Here is an 18,504-nt window from a genome sequence, read left to right on the forward strand (position 1 = left end):
CTTTGCCAGTGAATCTGCCTCTTCATTTCCAGATACACCTACGTGTGCCGGAATCAAGCAAAATCGAACTGTTATACCTTTCAGGCCAATAATTAAAAGCCACTCTAAAATCTTTAAAACTAAGGAGTTACTAGAATTAAAACCTTCTAAAGTTTGAAGGACACTTCTTGAATCACTATACTGTAAATGGTAATATTTCCCTCCTTTTTAACGCTATTTTCTCAATAGCGGTTAGTATGCCATACATTTCAGCAGTAAATGTGGAAAATATTGGAGGAAATGCACCTCTACAGTTAAAAGAACTACTATATACTTTAAATCTAACGCCAGCATCAGATTTGGAGCCATCGGTTTATATAAAAAGTGATTCCCTATGTTCTTCAACATGTTCCATAAAAAGAGTCCTAGCTTCTGATAGTCATGTTTCTTTTTAATGATACCTTCAATGTTGCACCTTACTTCTAATTATATCAAGACTGTTTAATCATTATTTCACCCGAAAGCCATAAGGTTGAGGAGATTTTGGGTGCAACTCAAAGTATGTTGAGTGCCTTACAAGGCTTGCAGTCTGAAAGGCTTAAGAGTTAGGGAGTCTTTGTGACCTAAACCAATACCGAATAATAGGAGACATTCGGTAATGATCTAAAGGTAACTCTCCAGCCTCAACAAGCAGACTTGGGATAGGTGAGGTTCTAAACGCTCCAGTGGACAATCTCATACCAGCATGATGTATTGAATCTAATATCTTTAATCGGCTTAGGGTGGCTGAGGAGTATATTTCACACCCATAACTATTTTTGGAAAAATTAAGGCCTTGTATAATATCAAAATAGTTTTATGGTCTGGCCCCATGATGTATGGGACAATACTGTACTTTTAAAAAATTCAGAGCCTCAAGACATTTAGCTTTTAATGCCTTTAAGTGAGGAACCCATGTAAGCCTACAATCGAAAATCAATCCTAAAAATTTAGCTTCACCTACACATGAGATCCATTGACCTTCCATGTATATATTCGGGTCTGGATGTACTCCCCGAATATGACAGAAATGGACAATAGTAGTTTTGCTTGTTGAAAACTTAAACCTGTTCATATCAGCCCACTGAATAATTCTGTCAATTGCGAGTTGTAGTTTTCTCTCAACCATTGCCATTCTAGTTCCAGCAAATGATATGGAGATCATCCATAAATAGTGTTGAGGGAATATCTTGGGAATGACTGAGGATATCCCATTAATTGCTAATGCAAATTGGGTTACACTCAGCACACTACCCTGGGGAACTCTTTCTAGACATCCTTTCCGCACTTCGTTGAGAAAAGCTTCTCCGGGAGAGAAGGTGCTGGACTGTTTCCAGGTGTGAAGTTAAGGCAAAGCTACGGCTTTGTGTTAGATGTTGGCATGTAGCTGTTTGAGTAGATCATGTCGTGGAGGAAGTTCCCTCGGAAGCTCCGTCGGGAGCTGCAGAAAGTTCAGGAACCATTCTGTATGATGCCATAGCAGAGCTATTAGTCATTGATAAGTTCTTACATATCCTGGCTTGGTTGAGGACTTTCTCATCAGACAGAATGGGAGAAGTGTGTACACATCTATGTTGTCCCACCATTGGAATGCATCTTAACAGAGAGCCTGAGGGTCCGGGACTGGGGAACAGTAGAGCGGGAACCTGAAGTTCAGGGCCATTGCAAACAGGTCCACAGATGGGGAACATCACAAAGTCAGGACTTTGCTGGCTATTAGATGATTCAAAGACTACTTGGAGCCCATTATCTGAGTCACTCTGCTCTGATTGCATGCAAGCACATTCCTGTTACCCAAAATGAGGCGAAGGGATAGGGACACCAAGCTGTCTCCTGTCCATCTGAGTATTTCTACTACTAGATGGTTGTTGGTACATTTCTGATTCCGACCAAAGGACGGAGCTGGTTTGGTGCAGCATATGGGGGCCCCTCACCTTCTTTTGATGCATCCGAAAAGAGCATCAGTTCCAGAGGGGGGGGGGGGGGGACGAGACAATTGACCTCTTTGCGGAGGTTCTCGTCTGTCACCCATGATCTGAGGTCCGTCAGTTATTCTGACCTTAATTGATCCAGGGTGCTTAGGGAATCGTTTGCTTGATTCCACTTGGACTTGAGGCGGCATAGGACCCATGAGGAAGGATTTTCCTCCTCCAATCATCGGAAAATGGGAAGAGCATTGGGGTACTTGGTCAACCAATTAAGAATGGTATTTTCATTATTAAATAAATTTTTAAATATACTTACCTGGTAGTTACATATACATAGCTTAAATCTCGCGTTTCGACGTGGCACGACAGAAAATTCAAATTCGTGGCGATCGCCGCCATGACAGTAGGTGGTTATACATGAGCGCCATCACTCGTAGGTTATCAGAACCATTCCAAACATTCTTCAGAAATTCCATGTCTCTGTTTTCAGAGGTGAGGAGGGAGGGCCCTTTTATATATGTAACTATCAGGTAAGTATATTTAAAAATTTACTTTATAATAAAAATACCATTTTTAAATATGTAACTTCCCTGGTAGTTACATATATATAGCTGATTCACACCATTGGTGGTGGGTTGAAAAACCTCATCCCATTGGGAATTCGTATAATTGTTAATAACTACAAATAGAAGTACTAACAATCTGGTTCTAACCTGATAAGGAAGCTGGCTTCACAATGATACTGTCTCATTTCGCCTGCATTCCTTAAGAGACTCAGCGATCCACTCAGCGGGCTGTAAAAGTCTCTTGGGGCTACCACAAGGTCCTCGACCTTAGAGTGACTAGACCACCACCCTTGCAAACCTGGCATAGCCAAGGACACTGATTCTGACCACCTACTCCAAAAAAAAAAAAAAAAAAAAAAAAAAATTTTTTTTTTTTTTTTTTTTTCAAACTAGCTTGAGTTGCATCTCAGACTGACGGAAGGGTGCGAAACCTTCATAGAAAACCTGTGAACACATTAAAATTAATTTGATTTGCATCGATTGACGGAAGGCTGCGACAACCTCACAGACAACCTGTGAACACAAGTACAAGAGAAAAGGCAAGGGTATATATTAAGTTATCGGGAAGAGGCAGTACACCCTTCTCCAACTACGAAGCCGGAGGTAACGTACAGACCCAGGGAACAGCAATCCTCATACTGGGTCTGGACATCTTTGAGATAGCAGTCTGTGAAGATTTATTTACTTCGTCAGAAAGTAGGCTCCAAAATTGACTTCATTTTATTGTGTTTGTAAGCCATAGAAATTACTACAGCTCTAACCTCGTGGTTTTACCTTCTTAAGGATAGGGAAAACTTCTTACTCAAAATGATGGAGAGTTTCCCTTATTAAATCCTTAATGAAAAAAGCCAAGGTATTCTTTGATAAAGGCAAAGAGGGCTTTTTAACTGAGTATCAGAGGCTGTCTGTCTCATCTTTGAAAAGAAAGTCTAGCTGAAGGGAGCAAATTGTATTGTCTCCATTAAAACCCATCTTCTTGCTGATGGCTTTTAACTCTCCTAATCTTTTGACTGTAGCCAATGAAATTAGGAAAAAAGAGTCTTCTTGGTAAGATACTTTCAAGATGCCTTGTTCAACTGTACAAACCTACTTGAGGTTAAAAAGGCCAGAACTATCCAGGTTCCACGAGGAGGTTGGATTTTTCCTTCCTCTTAGTCATCTCAAAAGATCTAATGTGATCTGAGAGATCCTTGTTACCTGACATGCCAATGTGTCTGTTACGAAAGACGGAGGTTAGTAAGCTGTGGAAGCCCTTGATGAAAGGCACAGTTAGCTTCTCTTTTGTACGCAGATACAACAGAAAACTCTGCTAAATTGGCTATAGAGGTATTAGAAGAGAAAAGTCTATTATTCCTGTACCACACTCTAAATATGTACCACTCAGATTAATCAACACTAATAGTGGTAATGATCTGGGGGTATCTACCAGCCACTCCATCATCTCCGCAACCCAATGTCTCATGGGCCAAAAAAGGAGCTATCATGGTCATGCGGACGTTGGGCGAATCCTTGAATCTTTTCAGGACTTTGTCCAGGATCTTGAATAGAGGAAAAGCATACACGTTTAGACCTTCCCAGTTCAGAAGAAAAGCGTCCACTGCGACTGCTTCTTGGTCTGGTACTGGCGAGCAAAATACCGGCAACCTCTATGTCATTTGTAAGGTGAAGAGGTCTATTGAGTGTTGACCCCACAACATCCAAAGGTTGGTGCACACCTCGTGACGTAGGGCCCATTCTGCAGTAAGAACTTGTCTTCGGCTGAGCAGATCCATCCTGACGTTTTTCTCCCCTTCTATGAAGTGAGTAATCAGGTCTTGGTGAATGGCCACTAGCTCTTTGATATTCATGTGTCATTTCCTCTGAGACTCTATCCACAGATCCCTGTCAAGAATCGTATGCGTCAAACAGGGACGAAATCGACCTCTCTACTTCAGACAGACCAGACACTTGAAGCGCGCCGTGTGCGCGAACTAAATCGTGTGCTGATTGCTGCGAGAGATCGTCAAACGTAGCCGGGTGACCACCAGGGGAAAGTCCTTGCGACATTTCCGGAGTGCCTTGAGCGCGATCTGAACCGATTATCATCCCCAGAAAAATGAAAATCTGTGAGGGTGTTAGTTAAGATTTGGCCAGGTTACCATCAGACCTAACTGTTGCATTAAGGGCATTATCCTTGAAGAGCCTCCAGACACTTTACTTGTGATTCTGCTCTGAGTGTTCAGTCGTCCAGTTACAAAGAAAATCCTTACTCCCTTTATGTGAAGTCAGGGAGCCATGTTGGACATCACCCGGGTAAAAAACATACTTGTACAATGGACTGACGTCCAGAACAGGTTTTCATCCCCACCCCTGAGCTTTTCGGAACTAGGAAAAGTATGTTGTAAAAACCCCTCCGAGAAGGTGTCCTCTACATTTCTATGACTGATTTCGACAGCATAAGGCTCACTTGTTCTTAAAGAGTGGCTACTTTGTTTCTTGAGTGGACTGTTGTCAACTCTAAGGGTATCTACGACATGGGAAGCATAACACGCCTCACTTTTTTTATTCGGTTTGCTGTCTTGAGAATCTGCGAGTTTGACCTCCAGTCGCAATCCTCTGAGTTCCTCTTGAAGGGGCTCTCCCACGAAAGAGCAGACGAGTGGGAAGAGCCTCCTTTTGTATCCTTGCTAAAAAGCTAGCTGGGAGGACTTATTTAGTAGTCCTAGAGAAAAAATCTTGCGCAGCCTGTTAATCTCCGAACAAGGGACAAACCTGTAGATAAGAAGAAACAACACATAGTCCTCTTTTTAAGAACTCCTGCCGTGAAAAGGGGCGGAAAGTTCAATGGGGCGATCCCTCCTTAGATTCTTTTAGACGCGATTTTTTTTCTGCCCGAGAATCGTAAGCGTCCAACAGAGACGAAATTGACCTCTTTAATTCAGACAAATCAAATACATGATGAGCGCCGTGTGCGCTAACTGAACGATGTACTGATCGCTGCGAGGTATCGCCAACTGACGATACTTCCAGCGCGCCTTGATCCCAATCTGTATCGATTGTTGTGAGGGATTGTCAACAGTATTAGGGTGGACACCAGGGGAAAGTCCTTGTGACATTTATCAAACTGGGGGAGGGGAAAAAGCGTGTACTGACGTAAACTGAGCACCTTTCACCTCCGACGAACTATGCGTCTTACGTGAATGTTTCGGTGATGACACGTCGACTTCGTCCGCACTGCAGGATGGTTTATTAGGAAACATACGTCTCTTGCGTGAATTTGGCTAGGTTCTTGAACGTAGTGGTTGGCGCCAACCACGTCGCGATTTTGCGTCGTCCGACGAAGACGCAGACATTTTAACCTCGCCTTTCTTGTGTCGAGGGGGAGTGATCTGGGGATCGTCAACATGATCGCTCGAGGGGAAACATCCTTTGGCCTTTCGACATTCCTTCTCCCAGGGGTTGGGGAGCATGGAAGAGGTCCCCGGCAGGGATTATGACGGACACGAACGGACGGACCCTCCACTGCACTGACATCGAACACTAGCACTTTTAATTATTTCACATTAGATCTTAATAGACCTTTCGTTGCGAGAGATTATACTCTTTCGTCAAGGGCTAGAAAGAAAATACAATAGAATATATGATTAATACTAGTATTCTCAAAATCGAAATATAAAATAACGATACAAGTAATTATGAAAACAAAAAACTATTGTCAAGAGTATTACGTATCGTAGATTGACTGCATTGCGTCATTATATGTGCCATTGAACACTAGCACTTTAAACTATTTCACATTAGATCATAATAGACCTGCTTGTTGCGAGAGATTATCCTCTTTAGCCAAGGGCCAGAATGAAAATACAATAGGATATATGAATAATATTAGTATTCTCAAAATAACGATACAAGTATTGTGAAACAAAAATGATCGTTTAATATCTGACATCTCCCTTAGTAATAACACGAGCGTAAAATGACTGTACGCTCGAGAAAAACTCTAAATAAAAAATTGACTAAGGGAAATATACTAATAGGACAAATTTATACTTGAAAATAATATATTTCCCTACATATACACATAGTTATGCTTTGTAAGCTAAAATTTTAAAAATTTCTTGCAAGAAAAGAAAATAATTCACATAATGCAAGTCATACTAAGCAGATTACGTCACAGGATTGTGACGTCATCACGATGGCGGACTGAATTCCTTCAAGGTAATCACATTCCGCTCTGCTAAGAGTTACGTTACAAAATAGTGACATCACAATGTTTAATGAAGAAAATGTCTTCCTTCCATTATAACTTTAAGAGCTGTTCGTTAATAAAGTGGGGGGAAAAAATCTTTGATCCCTCAATGTACGAACAAGGAACGAAAACAAATACATACATGCTCCCTGCTAATTACAGTGCGGGAAGTAAGAGCAGTTCGAAAGCTGGTCAAGCCCAACAACCAAACATTAACAACAGAAGAGCCATTACTGCATCTGGACATCTTTGCTTGAAAATCAAGTTCAATTAAACTGTCCAAGTTGGACCAGCAAAAAACTATCCTATACAATATCTTCGATAGTTGAAAGGCAGCGAAAGCTATTAACAATAATCAGACAAAAGGTACTTCATCAAATTGTAGTATAAAGTAATATATCCACGAAACGAATTCCTGAGGTGTTGACTCGATCAACGACAGAATTTCTGAAGAATGTTGGGAATGGTTCTGATAACCTACGAGTGAAGAGCTAAAGGTTTGCATAGTTAAGAAAAATACAAATTATTTCCAAATTTGTCATTTGTTTCGAGACGAATACAAACACTTTTGCTTTTCTCAGTGGATACCCTTAGGTGGGTGGACGACCTAAAACTAACTAGCTGTTTCCTGGCCCGAGGTGTTAATCTGTGCTTCCCGTGACCTTAATAGATACACCCTGACACCCGTTGAGATACTATCACTAGGTTTAAAGGTTTAAAGGTCGCTCATGAATGGCAGAGGCAAGGGACAGTGACATTGCCATAGCAATCAGGACAATGCCCTAGAAACTGACCATATATTATATGATCAGCGCCCAAGCCTCCTCTCCACCCAAGCTAGGACCAGGGAGGGCCAGGCAGTGGCTGCTGATGACTCAGCAGATAGACCTATAGGCTCCCCAAAATCCCCCAACCTTAGCTCACAAGGATGGTAAGGTTGCAGACACTAAATGGCACTAGCGAGTCTGAGTGGGACTCAAACCCCCGACTGGGAAACACCAGCACCAGGCAGAGACGTTACCGATCAGGCCACAGCAACCCTGTGACTGGCCAGACAGTAATGCATTGAATCCCTCTCTCTGGTTACGAATTATTTTTTCTTTGCCTACACATACACCAAATAGTCTGGCCTATTCTTTACAGATTCTTGTCTTTCCTCATACACCTGAAAACAATGAGACTACCAAACACTTCTTCAACCAAGGGGTTAATCACTGTACTAACTGTTCAGTGTACATTCCTTTTGGTAAGGGTAGAAGAGACTCTTTAGCTACGGTAAGCAGCTCTTCTAGAAGGACACTCCAAAATTAAACCATTATTCTCTAGTCTTGGGTAATATCATAACCTCTGTACCATGGTCTTCCACTGTCTTGGGTTAGAGTTCTCTTGCTTGAGGGTACACTTGGGCACACTATTCTATCTTATATTTTTTCTCTTCTTGTTTTTTTGAAATGGTGTGTTGGGCAGGATAGCTGGTGATTTATCAAGAGGTTGTCTTTTCCTTATCTGATTTTTTTCTTCTCAAAACCATCCTTACTGTCCTCCCTTCAGTTGAAGTGGCTATCCTGGAGGGTATTTAGCCTTGCATGGTGTATCGGCTCCTCCATGTTGACCAGTTTTCAGACTTTCTTTCCATAATCTATGGGTTTGATCAATCACTTCATTTACATTTCTGTACATATTGTTTTTGTTATAATTCTTGTTAACCTATTTTTAAGTATGATGTCTCGTTTTTATTACCATTAATTCTTATACTGTCTGGAGACATTGAGCAAAATCCGGGACCAGTACGTCCTAGATTTCGTCAATGTCGTCTACTGTATTGCAATATTCGTGGTCTTCATGCAAATATTCAAGACCTTAGTTGTGTCCAGACAGTATGATATTCTTTTGTGCTCAGAAACTCTGGTTTCTAATATGAGGCACTACTGAGCTCCTTATAACTGGTTTAAGAAGACAATAATGTTGAAACGTGATGCCATCCCTAGGACCAGGGGAATGGCGGTGTATATTAGGTCCGAGTACCCTGCTTCTCATAAGTCCTGCTATGAATGTGGATGTCATGAGATTCAGGTAATAAAAGTTTGTGGCAGGCATAACAACTTTTATTTGCGTTTGATCTAGCAGAATCCAGACATGGATAATTCTATCTTCGATTGTCTTCTTACCATTATGGCTAAAATACAAGAAGATGATAGAAAGGCTTCTTTTGTCTTTATTGGTGATTTCCATGCTCACCATAAGGAGTGGTTAAGTTCTGTTTCTCCTACCGATCGCCATGGCTTAAGAGCTTTAGACTTTCCCTCTGAATCAGGATGTGAGCAAATCATAAGTGAAGCTACTCACAGGTCTGGTAATTGCTTGGATCTCATATACACTGACTCCCCTGACATCATAACAAGGAAGGTTGGTTCTCCAGTAGAGACATCTTATCACGCCTTGATTTCATTAGTAGTAAAGACTGAGCAGACTGTCCCTGATGTATCATACTCTTGTAAAATTTATATATCTCAAGCAGACTGGAATGGGATTTTGCATGATCTTATGGGCTTGAATTGGTCACAATTATATAGTAGTGTTGATCCTGTTGTCCCTTTAAATGAGAATCTAGTTAACATAATTGATAGGCGTATCCCTTCTCGTGTGCTAAGGTACCAAATGAAGGACAAACTGTGGTTCAATGATGATCACAGACGTGCTTGTTTGGGCTCAGGCCATGTCGTTCTGATGGAAGGTTCCTTTAAGTAGCTTCCTAGGGTATATTTGACTAAAGTGATATTCCCAGAGAATTTAACTTAAGGTCTCCAGAATTCTAACTCCTGGCGCGAATATCCTTAAAGTTTCCTTTAAGGATATCGCATAATATCAGGGGATGTATTCTTGACACGCCCCATGGCAATCTTCACCCCACATAGTGTTTACGCTTCGAGGGGGAAAGTGGCAAAAATAAAAGAGGAGCCGTTATTAAGGTTCCCTTCCTCCGTTACTACTTGAGTAACTAGATGGCGCCATCATTGCCGCCATGTTTATTCCTTGTAGTGTTGAGCAGGTGCTACAGATACAGTAGTTTCGGGAGGGATCCTGCCAAGGCCTTTTCATAGAAAGGAGGGCAGGTCCATCAGGACGACATGGCTATCTCACCCAAAAATAGATTTTTCGCTTGGCTCAAAATCCGTTTTTTGGGCTCAGGCCATGTCGTCCTGATGGAAGGTTACCAGAGCATTAATGTATCTGTGGATTTTCCAATTGTGCCTTAACCTCAAGACAATATTTCCTTGGTCACTCAGACCTTAGAGACCTATGACGTTACAGTTATGCTTCATTACTTCTAATCATGAACTATGTTAGTGCTTCTTGGCCCCTGCAGGGAAGAGTCATACCAGACTCAGGAAAAGTCTTGAAGTTTGCATATTTTATATGAACAAACCTAGCAACAAAAAGTATACGTACAGGTCTCGCTGTATACCGAACCAGTCGAAGTTTGTATTTCCAATACGAACAAAGGTCTACATAAGCCACCGTAGCATCCTAGGTATACAGGCTTAGCTGTATACCACAACAGACAAGTTAATATCCGTGTCGGAACAAGGTATGCATTGGCAGAACAGGTTTATATACATGTAAGAACAAAGGTATTTCAGTTGTTCTCATGTTATTATGCAGAATAATGAGGAATAAATAAGTAATGCTCGTACATATCTTTATTTATACAGATTTGGGGCGAAATAAGATGCAAATACCAATCAGTTATTTATTGGCAGTCAATAAATAGTAATTCAGCATACATTTCATAATAACACAAAAATGCAAGTGAATAGTAAGAAATATAGAGAATGCAGCCCAGACCAGAAATACTTGTTTCACCTGAGAGGAATAAATCGTTAATGCCACCAAATTGAAAATTTAATAATTTTCTAATACATTTCTGTGAATGACTGTCTTTTTACACTATAAAAACACACAGCACGAGTGTTAAGTCTATGTTTCTTCACCTTTAATCACTGGAACAGTCCATAATGTTCCACTTACCATGTTGCACTGCAAGGTGTCAACATGTGCACCCTATACAATATAGTCCCAATCAATTCACTGTTCCTCGCAGCATTAAGTGAAAGGTTTTAGCACACTACCTGCTGCCACCACGTACCTTTTTAATTCTTGCACTTTCTTCGCGTAGTGTTTGAAAAACACTCTGGATGACTTCCATCCGGTATATGACCGAAGACGCTTGAAATCCATGTACAGTATTAGAAAAAATTCAATGACGAAGCAATTTTCCTAGGATCGTGACCTGCGGGTGTACTGTCAGGATCCGCTCTGCGAATGAAGTAGGTGATCTTCGCCCTCAGTTGTTTCAGGGACTAGTTTGAGCCTGATGTTTCTCCTTTAAAGAGCTGTCCTCCCCTGAAGTTTGAAGTTCTACGAAGATAGACCTTTAGACATTCTACAGGACACAGCGAGACATCTTCCTTCAGAGGGCAGATTCTCCAGAGACCCCACTTCCTGGTAGGTAGCTCGTTCTTGGCGAGAAACATTGGGTCATGAAAGAGATTCAGTTCTCCCACTTCTGTGAACTGAATATGGCCCTCTTCCCAAGAAAGGGCCACTATTTCACTAACTCTAGCCCCCGAGGCTAGAGCAAACAAGAATATAACCTTTTGAGTCAAATCTTTCAGAGAGCAGTCCTCATTGTCCAACGTTGAGGCAAAGTGTAGAACCTTATCCAAGGACCATGAGATAGGCTTTGGAGGTGCTGCAGGCCTAAGTCTAGCACAGGCCTTAGGAATCTTGTAAAAAATTTCATTAGAGAAGTCTACTTGGAAGGCGTAAAGCAAAGGTCTGATCAAGGCAGATTTAGGCCTACACGTTATCGTGGTGGCTGCTATACCTTGTTCATGATGGTGAATAAAGAAGGACAGGGATGGAGATGATCTGCGAGCCTTATCCAACGTTGATCTTCTGCTAGGATCTAGACTCCTAACCGACGAACTCAACGAGGATTCCCAAGGAATCCTAGGGGTCGCTTTGACTGGAGCAGTCGGAGGTTGTGGCGGTGGAGGACCCACACCCAGAGACTTTTGCAGGGCAGAAAGAAAAGTACTCACCCAAGCAGGAAGCTCAGCACCTCTAGATAAGTCCTGGGCTTCTCTTGGAGGTCTAGGAGAACATCCCCTGGAAGGATCTCTATAAGAAGCCTTAGTCGAAGCAGGGGAGAGTCTCTGTGGCAAACACATTCCTTTGATGTACGAGAAGGACAATCTGGATTATTAGGAACATCTACGAACCTATTAGGCGGCTCCTTAAAACCATCTGGATAGGGTATCAGCCTGCCGCTGGAGGTGGTAGAAGCTGGAGGTGGTAGAAGCTGGAGGCGGAGGCAAAGGTGTTGGTACCGCCCTTGCTTGCGGTTCCGACACATCTGCTTGTGAAATGTTCGTGGATATCGTTGATTTGCTTGCGAAATCGCAAGTTTGATGAGCAGAAGTGCTTGCAACAGGAGCACTAGGAGCCACACTAGAAGAAGAAGGTCTAACGCCTCCCTGATGCTGCAGAGAGGCCCCTGCATCCGACTAAGTTGGCAAAGAAGGCCTCTGAGTAGGAACAACCCTGAGCGTTGGAAAACACATCACAGCAGGACGCGTTTCAGAGCGTCGCATTGGCGAGCGCTTGGCTAATACTCCCCAGGCGGTGAAAAGCAATGGGGGTTTAGCCGGACACCTGTCTGAGGGATGGTCCTTCTGATGAGCTGATTCGGTCCGAGATCATTTAGGTGACGGTTAGGTTGAGGGGTTACATGCTGATGGACTGTGCGAATGCCTACCTTTACCTTTAGACAAGGAATGTCTAGACCTTTATCATGAATGCGTGGCTCACTATTGTGAAAGGGAGTGTCTAGCTCTCATTCGAGACGGCGTGAGCGTCGGGACTGCCTAGCTCGTGAACATGAGCGTCAGCTTCGCGAACGTGAACATGGTTTTTGTGAACGGTGCCCTCGCGAGCTTGAACGCCACCATCATGAATGGGAGCCCCATCCTTGCGAGCGTCTAGACCTAGGACTAGACTGTACTTGTAATCATGCAGAGTGCGATCGCGAGACTTCTCCTCGTGCAGAGGAACGCCTCCGAAGAAAGCGTTGATAATGGAGGTCTCGTGAGCACGAATCTCTAGAGCATGAATGCCTTCCACAAGAAGAGCGTTCGGATCGTGATGACCAACAATCCATCAGATCTTCCGATCGTTGCGAACGGCATTCAAGGAAAGTGTATCCAGAAGGGCAAGACGACGTCGATGCTCGTCTTTCCGCGCTGCTGGTGGTAGGAGCGCTGGTCCCAGGAAGATCAAAACCTGCAACCAGCATGTTCCTATAAGAAGAAAACAAAGGTTGGAGGTTACAGGATGACGAGGTCCCAGGATGGCGAGTGGCGTTGTCGTCAGCAGGAGGCCGTTGAAGAGGAGAACGCGAGCAATCAGCTCGTCAGTGCATGGAAGGTCCAGGAGAAGGCGAAAAATGGACTTTGCACAGTTCCAGAGCATGAGATGTTGATGGCTCTGGAGAAGGGTCCTTCCTCACACCGCGCCGAAGGAGATGCAGTTCTTCCTTCGAACGGCGTCAATGACCTTAGATGTCAGGATGCCTGAAAACTTTAAATCAATCAATCAATCAATCTTCCTTCGAAGGGGGTTCTGAAATCCATAAGGTTAGCCACACCTGCAGAACGTCTGAAAGGGCGAATGGCTCCCCGGCGGCTGGAAGTGAAGTTGCTTCTCTAGGGGAAGCAATATCCCTCCTCTACCCCCGGGGGTTGCCAAGGAGTTAGTCAGTCTGCGCTCCTAATCGATAGTCCCCCAGAAGAGCGCGAGCGAGAAGGAGCTTTTCAAAGAGATTTGGGGGTGCCAGACGAAGAAGATCGAGCTTTCCTCGCCCCTGAGGGAGAAAGATCACGCTTGGCCTTCTTCCTATGCCACCCAAATTTCTCCCATTGGGAGGCAGGGCACTCCCTACACTCTGCACAGGACAAACCCTGCTCGCAACATTACCCTCTGCACGAAAGACAGAGAGTGTGGGTCAGTCTCCAAAAGGTTCGCATGAAGGTCATCAAAGAAAAAAACATGCACACCTGAAATGAAAAAGAATATCAAAAAGTCCAATGACATTCTGGGGAAAGAGAGGTCACGTCTGATCTCTACCGAGCCATAAGAAAAAGTGGCGTACCTCACTACTGTGAGAGTATATATAGAGGTGGGCTTGTTATTATGGAAACAACCGAGTACTTTGCCTGGAGACTGAAGCTGTGGAGCATCTAAGGTGTCCAGCCATCTGCTTCACAACTTCTTGTAAAAAGCCTCTCTGTGCAAGAAGGTGCTGGACAGTCTCCAGGCATGAAGTCGAAGCAAAGCTACGTCTTTGTCGTAGATTTTTGCATTTGGCTGTTTGAGTAGGTTGTGTCGTGAAGGGAGTTCTCGAGGGATCTTCTTGAGGAGTTGCAAAAGGTCCGAAATAAACTATTCTGCATGATGCCATAGCGGAGGTGGAGTTTTCCCAAGCGCTACCTCTCCCAAGGGGGAGGTTGGTTCACCCAAAGGAAAACTACGTTTACAGCAACACTGCCTCGGCCCTTGGAGAAGTGTCATCGCAACATTTCCGCAGCCCACTAGCGGTCTTCTTTCGAGAGGGAGAGACATGTTCCCACAAAGGAGAACTCTGCCTTAGACTCTGTTCCTCAACCGCCCCTTTGGCGTCGGCCTCAGGAGACCAGAAGTCAGATCGACGGGCTGCAGCGCCTACGCCCACAGAAGGAAGATCAACTTCTGCAGAGGAAGGAGATGACCGCCCCCTCTCCGCTCCCAACTGAAGGAAATCAAAAGAGAACGTCCTTCAAAAGGGGACCATCAACGCCCAAGGATGGCCAAAAAGATATGATGTCAGAAATAAAGCAGACGCTCCCTGGGAGAAGGGGCGGAGCAGACTCACTAGGGGAGGTAGCGCCGCCACCTTGCCCACAAGGTTGACCAGGAATAACCCGGTCTGTGCTGCTACTCGGACGATCCCAGGAAGGAATCGGCAGAGGAGCACCTTCGGAAAGAGATTGGGGGGGTAAAAGAGGAAGACCGCAGCTTCTTCAACTTTGAGGAACACCCCAAAGGAGAAGAATCACGCTTGGCCTTCTTCTTCTTCTGTCGACCAAACCTCTCCCACTGAGAGGCAGACCACTCCGTACACTCACCACAAGTGTCGTCCCCGGCAAAGTGGACACAGCAGTTAAGGAGCCGTCTCTACGGAAGACATGAAGGTACTGCAGGAGTGGCCTTCACGACCAGGACAAGTACACATGGGACTACCAAACACACACAATCTGAGAAAAAAAAAAAAAAAAAAGCAAGTCAAAGCAGGAGAGAGCAACAGTGTGTCTGTTCTCTACCGAGCCAGAAAGCAAAGTGGTCGCTCAGCCCAGGTGTGTGAGTGAGCGGGATAGCTGCATTACCCTCACCCCTACCCGCTAACTAGCTGTTGAGGTAGTTATCCCTCACCAAAATTATCACGGTTCGTCTTTCAGCTCCGCCGAAGTAACCGTATAAATAGCGAAGAGTTTGTATTAGTGCAGAAACAAATCTACAATCAAGAGTACATAGTAAATACCTTGCATATCATGTTGGGGTTGCATCATATGTGCTGGCCCTGACTGGTCCATGACCTGAGGCCGCGGAAGAAAATCTTCAGAGAGAGGGTCAACAGTCTCCACATCCACATCAAAGTTCTCATCTTCCTTCAACTCTACCTCAGGTACTAATGCTTCACTACGTGGTGCTGGGGAGCTCACCTGACTGGCCCCACTTGTCTCACTTTCACTACCCCCTTCACTAGCATCACTATCACTCTCGCTGTTGTCCTTGTTATCATATGACTTATTGATATCTTTATTCTTCTTTTCAACTCTAGGTACTGCAGCATCTGCAATTTCCCGTTTTATCTTCACTACTCCACTATTTCCATTTTCTGGTTTACCAAATTTACACTGAAGGAAAATATTCATAGCCTCAAATCTATTGCCTTGAGCAATTAAATCTTTTATGTGCTGCTTATCAATTCCGGCCATATCTTTCATTCTTCCATTAAGTATTAAACACTAAGGACTTTACTTAAAGTAAACTACTGATTATTCTGTTGGGCTTACAGACTATTTCTAAATTCGCATCTCCACTGCTCTACGAAATAAAATGTCTTTTGCTATAATAATGTCGGTGATAACAGAAGAAATCACAAAGCCAGAAGTATGTAAACTTTGAAAGATTCATGGCAAATTTAAATTAGCAACATTTTTTAAATAAATTTTTACTGGCACTGATGAAAATTTCACTCAAATTCTAACCACATCCATTTCTTTCCTAATAATCATCTGCAAAAGAAAAAAAAAGGCACATGAAAATAAATTACTCTTATGCTTCAATATGAAACAAAACTGCACAAATAAGAAACAGTGTATTTTATGAGTACTGTAATTTCTAAACCATTTTAATGTAGACAGAATATGACAAATTCGGAGATAATTTGTATTTTTCCCAACCATACAAACCTTAGCTATTTACATAGGGTTTACTTTCGGCGTAGCTGAAATTGATTTTAACGAGGGTTTACTACCCCCGCGCTAGTTAGCAGGGGTAGGGGAGGGGTAGCTTGCTACCCCTCCCCCCTCACACACCGGTGAAATGTCTCACCTCACTTAGAGGTAGGACTTGACTTGGGGGACAGGGCTGGCGGGCAAATATGTGTAAATAGCTAAGGTTTGTATGGTTAGGAATTATCTACGAATTTGTCATTTGTTCCGTAACCAAAATACAAACCATGCTATTTACATAGGGTGACTTACCCCTTAGGAAGGGTGGAAAGTCCCCAGCTTTGGCTTACCCGGGGACACAGAATCTGAGTGAGTCGCACTCGAGAAAAGGAGTCCCTGCACCTCACAAGTTCCTTGCTCTGCAAGGGAATGTGTGGCCTACATAAGCTTGTGTGTGAAGGAAGAAAGTGTGACTCGTCCTAGGCAGTTGACCTGGAGTTCTTAGACGGAACTCTGGGTTAGGACGTTCCCAATACCAACTCGTCAGGGCATGGGGGACGCGACAGTATTATCTCAATACTCGGAACACAAGGAAGCATGGTTTACATGCAGAGGTTTGAAGTCAGCTATGCAGAGACCAGGATGCTGCTTTCCCCAGGAGAGGGGAGGATGAAGAAAGAAGTAAGGGCCAGACATACTTCTTCCGTTCATGCAGTCTAAAACCTGGTAACAATGCCCTCAACCTTCTGCTACCTCTCCAAAAAGGAGCCTGAGGTTAGACCAGCTGTTGTGTAGCCACCACAGGGCGATAGAAACGTATCGATACCCCTGTGGGCCACGTCCTGCAGGAAGTGGGCTGCGAAGGTTGCTAGACGCTTCCAGACCCCAGTTTGTAGCACCTGCGTCACAGAGTAGTCCCTCTTGAAGGCCAGGGACGTTGCGATGTATCCGACATTGTGGGCTGTAGGGCGACGTGACGGGGGAGGGTCTGGATTCAGGTCGAGATGAATGCCCTTGAATCCGGGCTGAAAAGGCATACTTGGTAACCCTCCCTTGCGTTCTTCCTGTGCTCCCAAACCGGGCTTGCACGTGAGGACGAACTGCAGCTATTCTTAAAGATAACCCCTCGGTTCCTTACTGGCAAGAAGGAGAAGGTCTGGGTTATCTGTTACAGAACGGAGACTCGAAATCTTGAAGGAGTCAAACCGAAGGTCCGGGACTCCAAGATTCTGAGTCTACAAACCAACTCGGGAACAAACCTGAATGTTACCTTCCCCTATCCTCTTGAAAGGGCGGAGTCGTACGAGACCATGAAGATTGCTTACACACTTGGCCGAGGCCAGAGCGAGCAGGAGCACCGTCTTCCAAGACGGGCGACGATTAGAGGCCTGACGTAATGGTTCGCAAGATCTCTTAAGGGTCTTAAGAGCCCGAACCATGCTCCATGGAGGAGGTCTCACTCCGACTGGGGGCAGGTACGTTCGTAGCTTCGCATGAGCGAAGAAAAATCCAGTGGGGAGGAAAAAGTCTATTCCTTTCAGCCTGAAGGCCAGGGTAAGGCTGAGCGATAGGCTTCACTGCCGAGAGCGGAAAATGAGTTTCCTCCCGCCGATAAACAATAACTCCGTTATTGCTGGAGTAGAGGCATCAAGGGGAGAGGTACCTCTCCCACGACACCAACCACAGAAGACTCTCTACTTCGCCTGGTAGACCCCTGCAGATGACTATCGCAGGTGACGCGACCTCCGCTCCGTGACTGTTGCGGGGTGCCTCTTTGTGAGGAGGTGTCGTATAGTCTCCAGGCGTGAAGCCGAAGCGATGCTACGGCTTGTGATAGATGTTGCAGTGTGGTCGTTTGAGTAGCCTGTGTCGTGGAAGAAGCTCTCCCGGGAGTTCCACCAGGGGATGCAGAAGGTCCGGAAACCGTTCTGCGTAAAGTCGCAGCGGAGCTCTCAGGGTCATCGATAGGTTGACTGACAATCTGGTCTCGTTGAGACCCCTTCTCAACAGACAAAAATTGTGGGAAGACGTAGGCGTCGATGCTGTCCCACCGTCACAGGAAGGTATCGTGCCAAAGAGTCTTGGGGTCTGAGACTAGGGGGTAGTACAGCGGCAGCTTGAAGTTCCAGGCTGTCGTGATCAGGTCCTCCAGGCCAGGACTTTGCTGATTACTAGAGGCCAAAGATCCCCAGGTACTCTCTATCTGTGAG

The 18,504-nt window shown here is 44.4% G+C and overlaps 1 protein-coding gene across 6 annotated transcripts in view; it reads right to left on the bottom strand.

Moving 5' to 3' along the window:
- The window catches only part of LOC137640043 (uncharacterized), a 74,553-nt gene that overhangs the window by 37,741 nt on the left and 18,308 nt on the right, over nt 1-18,504 (bottom strand). For all 6 annotated transcript variants that reach the window (XM_068372430.1, XM_068372427.1, XM_068372426.1 and 3 more), the window contains one exon: nt 15,379-16,135. In XM_068372430.1, coding sequence (XP_068228531.1) covers nt 15,379-15,844 — 466 coding nt within the window. In that variant the 5' untranslated portion in view covers nt 15,845-16,135. The remainder of the gene's footprint in view (nt 1-15,378; nt 16,136-18,504) is intronic.

Source organism: Palaemon carinicauda, chromosome 4, assembly GCF_036898095.1.
Source record: "Palaemon carinicauda isolate YSFRI2023 chromosome 4, ASM3689809v2, whole genome shotgun sequence".
Taxonomy (NCBI): domain Eukaryota; kingdom Metazoa; phylum Arthropoda; class Malacostraca; order Decapoda; family Palaemonidae; genus Palaemon; species Palaemon carinicauda.